The sequence below is a fragment of the Ambystoma mexicanum genome, chromosome 1q (genome assembly GCF_040938575.1).
Source record: "Ambystoma mexicanum isolate Mex_15411 chromosome 1q, UKY_AmexF1_1, whole genome shotgun sequence".
Lineage (NCBI taxonomy): Eukaryota > Metazoa > Chordata > Amphibia > Caudata > Ambystomatidae > Ambystoma > Ambystoma mexicanum.
The window spans coordinates 597,487,216-597,495,664 of record NC_090922.1 but is presented as its reverse complement, the minus strand read 5'-3'; the positions used below and the strand labels follow the sequence as shown (position 1 = coordinate 597,495,664).

The 8,449-nt window shown below is 41.3% G+C and overlaps 1 protein-coding gene across 4 annotated transcripts in view; it reads right to left on the bottom strand.

Moving 5' to 3' along the window:
• Positions 1-568: 568 nt before the first annotated feature.
• TNN (tenascin N) overlaps positions 569-8,449 on the bottom strand; it is a 235,065-nt gene continuing 227,184 nt past the window's right edge. For 3 of the 4 annotated variants that reach the window (XM_069641135.1, XM_069641132.1, XM_069641133.1), the window contains exon 14: positions 2,558-2,992. In XM_069641135.1, coding sequence (XP_069497236.1) covers positions 2,849-2,992 — 144 coding nt within the window. In that variant the 3' untranslated portion in view covers positions 2,558-2,848. Of the gene's footprint in view, positions 2,993-8,449 lie in introns of all 4 variants that reach the window. The other variant, XM_069641134.1, reaches the window with a different exon arrangement.

The window sequence follows — 8,449 nt, the reverse complement described above, 5'->3', positions numbered from 1 at the left end:
CAGCCTAGCTGCACACATACCTACATCACTCATAAAACACCTCAACAGCCTGGTAGAACGCAGCTATACCCCACAAAATAATCAGCCCAGCAGCAAACATAATCTCTTACACAAGCCACACGGTAGCCATAATTAAGACTCAGAGACCACCCTCCTTGCTGCGCACATCACACTCATCTCTCACATCCACTGCATCACACCTACCATTAGAATGCAACCAATCCGCGCAAACTACTCTGGCTGCACACATACCAAGTACACCCAAGCACTATAGGCCACACTATTTTCTTCACTGATACGGACCACGGTCCCCAAGGGCGTTCAACCCACAGTGCTTTGAGATCATACCAATGGTCATAATCCGCTATACAAATGCATCAGAAGATAACATAAGCTGTGTTCATTTCCATCAACAGCTAAAGAAGACATAAAATGACCGAAACAGTCCCAATCTTATCCTTGGCCGATGCCATGGTGACACAGGAGGGAGAAGGTGCTCTTGGAGGAGGAAGCTACAATATGAACAGCACTACAGCGGAAGGAACTCAAAGGAAAAACAAAATGCAGACACTTTTAAACAAAAAGTCTGTATTAGATCACCATGCAGAGCTGATTAAATATAATTGGTCCCGTACATTGCAGGCGGGCTTTGGCACAGTTAGGTCAATTGGCTCATCCAATCAATGCTCTTGAAAACAGACACAAAGAGCATTGAATGAGTGGAACACCTGGGCTGCTGTGATTGTGAAGGTAGAGGCATTCAGATAGCTACTGTATACAATAAAATACGTTTTATGGTGGTTCTTGATGGGGTTCTACAGGTTGGACCAGACCTTCTCCTGCAAGTAAAGGCAATTCAAGATGTCCATGTTATGACAGTTGTGAAGATAAAGTGACCACAGGACCCAAAGTCTTAAAGAGAGGAGGGCGTTGTTGAAGTCAAGGTGAAAACCAGAAGGAGCAGCCCTTCAGCCAGGGCAAGGGCAACTTGATTGACGAAAGAGCTGAAGTTCTTTGGTGATTGGTCAGTCCAGGGTTAGGAGACACCAAAGATTAGTAAACAATCAGCAACCATTTCTGATCTACTGGAGCAGAGCAGTCGCAATCTTTTAGCCACACTTGATTAGTAAGGAAAACTGGTGTGTAAGAATATGTCACTTTGATATGTCTGTGTTCTGAGAACCTTGCATGCTTACTTCCTGAGGGACAGACAGCATGAGGGGAACGCTGCGGTGTATGGTGCATGAATCAAAGTCTTGAGATTTTAGCATTTTTTGTTGTAAGAGCTCTCCAGTTTCCCCATTCCAACCGTGAGTATGTCACTCAGTCCTGAATGCATGCTTTTCTTTCTGTAACTTGTATTTTTGCTTTTCCCATTTTAAATCCTGGACTACAAGTCCCAGAATTCAATGAAAAAATTGACTGGATAGCCTACTCACGCATGCAATGGAAAAACTTGAGAGGTCTGTGATAGGCTGACCAACTTTAAGGTCTTCCTTTTCAGCCCCGCTTTGAAGGAGTGGTCGCTCTTTCAGACAGGTAACTGTCAGGCAACGAGAAGGGAGCCTCACAGGAAGTGGACCGTTTTACGCAATAGAAAGTCCTGAAAGGGCATTTGACATAACGGGAAGTAAACGGATGCTGAAACCTCTTCCTCAGTGTCTTCATGTCAACACTAAGCACGTGGTACACATAGTGCAGTGTTTATAGCGTGTCTTTCTAAACTTGGCACATGATGACGCATGGGTGGGACTTGATGTCAGTCTGTCTACCTACACTTAAAACATTCTGCTAATGTCACAGAATTTACAGCGTGCCTGACTGCAACTAGCACCAGAAACAACAATTGTGTACAGCGTCTGCCTATACTAACCAAATGTTAAACACTGACCCGTGTGTTACAGTCTTATCTGCCCATAAAAACAGATTATGCAAATAGTGCAGTGTTTACAGATTGCATTTTCACCTGCTTATAGTAAGCATATTACACAAAAAGTGCAGTGTTTAGATTCTGCCTTTGTATCTACCTACACCGGGCCCATATAAGATAGTGTGTACACTCTCTGTGTCTGTTTACTCTGAGCACGTGATAAAAACAGAGCAGTCGTTCTTTGGGCATGATTCACGGGGCGTTTTCCAATGTGATTGCGCCATTATTAAATGCTTCTGTGAATCGGGTCCAAAGTCTGTGGATCCGATTCATGGAATATTTGCCCGGTTCAAAGTGACATTGCACTGCTGAAAAGTGACTTTGCATTTCTGACACAAACCCTGAGTCATGGAACCGTGCAAAGTGTATTTTTGCAGTGCAAAGTCTGGGCAAAGTCAGCTGATGGCCATTTTTGCTGTACAAAATGACTGTGCCTGGACTTTGCAAGGCAAAAAATACACTTTGCACGGTTCCATGAATCAGGGTTTGTGTCGGCAGTGCAAAGTACTGGGAACTGAGCAAATATTCCATGAATCGGGCTCTGTGTGTCTCCCTTAATTAAGTACATGTTAGAAACAACACTCATAAAAAATAGTACAATTATAGACAGACTGCACTTATCAAAGATTTTCACTAAAGGAGGTGTATTGTGTATTGTGGCAAAACATACATGGAAAGATCTCCCCACGCCGTGCTATAGCATATGTGATGCTATTGACCAGCAATGTTATAATGACGTACAGTTGTAGCATGCATTTGATGGTAGTTAGACCATTCCTTGACACTGCGCATTTCATGAAATGGCTGATCAGCTTTGCTCCAGTCCAGCCCAATGAGGAAGGCCCTTATCGATTCCCCGGTATCCCCACAGTCCGTTCTCTCCCACATTCATCCTTGCTCTTCACTAGACTGCTGAGTTCACATGGCAGTCTGTCGCTTGGCAGACATCGATCTCCTTTTCCGCAACAGGACGGGGGTGGTGCTGGGTGCGCGTGGGCGGATCTTCATCTCAATGAACGGGATGGAAAACTCATGACCCTTCCATGGCTCCCAGTTCACTCCCTGGGGTGAGAACAAAGCATTAGACATGGAGTAACACAATACATGTTATACTCTTTGCAGTTTATTCTTTGCTGATAGGCTGAAACCTTCTTCCTTCTATTCTCTGATTTTATCTTTTATCCTTCGGGGACTCTGTTGATTTCTCTTACAGCACGGATATTTAACATAGAAATGTATTTTGAATCAGTGAACAATGCTGTGAAACGACTGACATTAGGGTTGCAGGGACAATTATATGAGACCTCAGTTGAAAAGCTGATGGCACATTTCATGAGGACAGCAGAGCATTAGGCAGCTGGCCCCGTAGATCACTGATTCTTCCCATAAAGGCCATAGCACTTAGAGGCATCACGAGGCATGGACACTAAAACAATGACGGCCTGTTGTGAATGTAGGTCTGTGGAAATGTACTAGCATGTGAGGAAGCTGGCTGGTTGCCCACAATATTACTGCAGAGTCTGTACACTTCGAGAATGCTCTTGGTCACATGAGCGGCATGGCAGGTGGTTCAGATATCGACAATGGAAAAATTAGGAAATGGAAGAAGGACTTTGCAGAACTCACTCCTGGAAATTGATCAAGGTGTCTTCCTAGGACGGGCCAAACCACAAGACCTTGAGATTCTAGATAAGCTTTCCTTCTCATTATCATATTGTTTCTCATAAATATTAGGGTCTAAAGGGTGGGGTCAGGTTGCTGCTGGGAGGTTAGAAGGAGACATGATGTCAGTTTGTTACTGATTCCATTGCAATGTCATTATATTGATGACATTGTTCAAGTTTGGGCAGGTACGGAACGAGAACGTATTCAATATTCAACTTATTTTTTAATAAAAATGTATTTGGTAAATTTACCCGTACATATAATCAAGTTGAAGTTTCTTTCCTAGACTTGGAAATGCTTACTATGAATAACAAAATCGAAAGACAACATTTAGAAAAAAAGACGGAAGCAATCTTTGCAAAGAGTTGCCATAAAAAATGTCTAATGAAAAATCTACCTTTTGGAAAATTTCTAAGGGAAAAAAGAGAGTGCAGAAAAACTGATTGTTATGAAGAACAATGTCATATATTGAGAATGAGCTTTTTTGAAAGAGGGCATGATTCCAAAACTGTAGAGAATGCTGAACCAAAAGCAGATGCACAGAAAAAAAGACTTACTGATAGCTAAACAAAAGAGCAATGATAAACAGGAAAAATATGTGTTTATTACACAAAGTAGTTGGATATCCAAATTACAGAATAAACATAGGCAGATTTTGATGTTAGACAAAGAACTACTTCAATTAGTAGACACAAGACCAAGCATTGTGTACAGTTAGGCACAAACATTATGAAACATGATAGTTCAGAGTTTTCTTAAAAATGGTGAAAAACCCAAGGACATGAGAAAAACGTTTTTTAAGTGTGGTGTTTTTTTGAAGTGTGGGGGTTGTAACTACTGCAGGTTCACTGAAAATCAAAAGTACTTCACGGATAGTAAAAATAAATCTTTTGAAATGAAAGAATATATCGACTGTAAAAGCAGTTTCGTGATATATGGTAAAACTTATATATATGGAAAAATGGACACTGGAAGTACTATCAGACAGTTAAAAATGAGAATGCATGAACATTTTAGAGCTTTGAAAATTCAAGATATCAACTTGCAGTGTATTGGAATATGGAACACAAAGATGAAAACATGGAAACAATTTGATTCTGTAGTATTAAGAAGCTTATGCGTAAAAGTGAGGAGGTGATCTAGAAAAACAACTGAGACAACAAGAAGCCAGATCCAGTTTTCTTTTCAGGAGTACTCATGATGAACTGAACTCAAATCATGAACTACTTTCATTTAATGGATAAATTATTAGCAATGGGTGCAAATATTAGTATTCATGAACAGGATCAATCTATCACACGTGTTATTAAAGAGACTCAGAGTTCTAGAGTTCAATGGCACATTTGATGGACCTGACCGAATATTAAAAGGTTGCGTTCTAGGTCAGATGAATAAGGGTGGGACATGCTATTAAGACTAAATAATTGAGGAATTGGCGTAGTTGTTAAATGGAGATGGTATACTGATGAGGCAATTGATTAATTGAATTAATGTTGGGATTAATCCATGCACAAATATTTTACAAGGAAAGTGATCTAATTAATCATCAAGGAAATTAATGATTAATATGATGCATTTTAGAACTATTATTTATTTGAGGCAAATTAAGAATGTAGTTTTGTCGATTTTTATTTATTCAGACCAGAAATTGATTTTTACGATCTGACATAAATAGGTCTAGATGGTATCAGGGCATTATGGTCATTGAAAATAACTCCATTCCAAGATGGCCCTGAAGTAACATGGGAGAATTACTGAGTACTAAGAAAAAGTCCTCTTTCTATGACTTACGATTTCAATAACATTAAGGCTTCAAAAAGGTGACAACAAAAGTTAGGATGCCAAATCCATGTGATGTAGCTTGACAGAGGAGGTAAGGAAGGTGAGTCACAAAAAGGAGAGATTTCTAGTAACAGATTTGCAACATTTTGAACAAAGATATGAGCAAGTGTTATTACTTTATTTTTGATTAAAGAAGAAACATGAACATTCATACGTGATTTAGTAATATACACTGTAGAAGAAGAAAAAGGTAAGATTGAGGGAGACTTTGATAATGGATAAGATGCATATGTTTAATTAGTGTCAGGGTAGTGATGTAATGTTGCTTTGTCTTGGTAGTTATTTTAGAAAGAACATTGGAACTTTGCAAATAACAATCTAAATGGAAGGAATTTAGTAAATGGTATCACAGATGGCAAGTAGGTAGTTTACAGTACTGCTATCAGAGATGGACTGTGATATAATTAACTTTGATAGCATGAAGTAACAAATTAAAGGAGTGATGGATGGTGAATTCTATTGGATATTATAATTAGTTGTGGTTAAGACTGTCATGTGTATGTACTTGGGCTCCACTATTGATGTAATAGGAATATTAACGATTGTGACAAGGGGCAAATTATGTGGAATATGAAATATGGAATATGTAATTTTCAGATATAATTGTATGATGATGGACAAATTATGATGTGATTTTTGTTATTGTGTTTTCCTTTTTGATGACTTATATATGAAGATGGGGTGGGTTAAGTGTTGAACTGTTAATGATAACATAGTGTGCCATTTGCAACATCAGTGATCAGCCTTGAAGAAGCTCAGTAAGGGCCAAAGTATACATATGTGACAACCTATCGAAACACGTGTCGGCAATGGACTAGGATATGATATGATATGATGAGCAATTTATAATGCACCTGTACACAAGTGTTTCAAGGCGTTACAAGGCAAGGTAGGGAAGACTGAGGGAGGTCGACCAAACAATCTTACTAGACCTTGTGTCATTCAGATTGTGCAAGGGCAGGGGGGGAGAGGAGAAGTGCAAGGGGGAGGGGCCGGGGAAGTGCAATTGGGGTTGCATTGCTCTAAGTAAGTGCTGCCAGAGCAGCGCAGCTCTGGGTAAGTGCAAGGAGGCAGGGGACTGTAAAGTTACAGATACAGCCCCATGTGCATGGTAGTCCCAGAGGTAGTGCAGGGCTACTGGTCAAGGAGAAGTCTGGTGCCCATAGAGATTCTGAGGGTAGGCAGGCAACTAGTCAGGGCAGCAGACGGGTAGGAGGTCAGCTGGGGATGGGGATAGAGAGAAAGCAGAAGTGAAAAGGAAGGTTTTCAGCTGCTTCCGGAACCTCAGGTGGTCCAGCTCAAGTTTGAGAGAGGCAGGGAGGCCATTCCAGAGGGAGTCACCTGCAGAGGAGCACAATGTACCACTCACTCTCTGCCTGGAGAAGCGTTTGACTCCCAGAGAGCTGGAGGTGGAAGAGTGAAGGGCTCGAGAAGGAAGATGTTTAGGGAGAGAGAGTTGGATGTAGCGTGGGCCCTGGCCCCAGAAAGCCTTGTGGGCGATGCAAAGGGTCTTGAACTTGATCCTTGCAGCCTTGGAGAGATTTCAGGGCTGGGGAGGTATAATCCCTGGGCTTGAGGCCAAGGACAAGTCTCTCAGTCGTGTTCTGGATTAGTTGCAGAGGGCGGAGAGCAGAGGAAGGCAGATTAAGAAAGCGGCTGTTGCAGTAGTTCAGCCTAGAGAGAACCAGGGCTCTGGAGACAGTCAACTTCTGGGGGAAGGTGAGAAAAGAAAGAATAGCTCTGAGGAGGTGCAGCTTGTAGTGGAACGTCTTAGCGAGGTCCGTAATGTGAGAAGAGAAGGAGAGAGTGGAGTCAAAGACGATACCAAGGTTTATTGCCTCACAGGAAGACGCAGGAAGAGGGCCCAGGGAGGGCAGACTGAGTGAAAGAGGGAAGCGGGAGCAGGAGTCCCAATGAGAAGGATCTCAGTCTTACTGGCATGAAGACATAGATTGTTGGAGAATAGTAGAATGATGTTGGCAATTGAGCTATATAATTGTGTTAATTACCAAGAATCTTGGATTTCTATTTTTGTATAATTGGAAAAACAAAAAAACACAAATTGGAATACTCTTGCATGGCGTATTTCTAGGAAGTATGTAAAAATACAAGACGTTGTGACAAAGTTTTGGTGTTAGCATTGAATATGTTTGAATACATGCATTGGATCATTCTGAAAAGAAATCATATTTATATATGTTGATATTGAGGTATTAGTGCAACAGAGATAATGTTGAAGTTTATTGACAATGTAATACACTGTCTCTGTTCCCTGCAACTCTATGCCTTCAATTGTTCCACAGACAGGTGGCAGGAAAGTGGAATACTGAAAACTAGGGCTCCAGAATCTGTGGAGTAGGAAACTGTGGAATGAAAGAATCTCAAAAGAAGGAAACTGGAGAGAGGGGAAAAGTATGAATGACTCACTCTAGTGCCTATTGTACTACTGCACCCCTCCCTTTTACACATAGGAAATGGCCTGCATAGGCTAAAATGACACAGGACCATTTTACACAGCAAAATCAAAACACACTGCACACGCTACCACGCGCATAGGACCCTGGCACAGTATATTGGGGTGACCTGTAAATTCAGCCACAGATGTTTTAGCCCTGCTTCTTTCTGGAGGTATTGTGTGGCTTACCCCTCATGGCTACTTTACAAAATACATCAAGGGAGCCATGCTGCTGTCACCCCACAGCATTGAAAAATACAAGACACTACCCATCAGGCAATGGGAAACTTGGAGGTTGCCTCCCTTTTTTAGGACCACCTTAGGTTTAACTCAACTAAAGGGAAGAGTGCATAGTTTGTGTATGCTCTAGGAGAAGGCAAGTGACTTCTGACAACCAGGATGCCTAGGGTCCACTTGGCATTTACAAGCATAAATACAAGAAGGGTTCTCAAAAAAGAAAGAGGGAATTTGTCAAAGTATGGAAAATTGTAAGAATACTTTGGGTGGATTTTAAAGGGATCCAAATGTGGCAGGCTGAATATCTCAGGGATTACCCT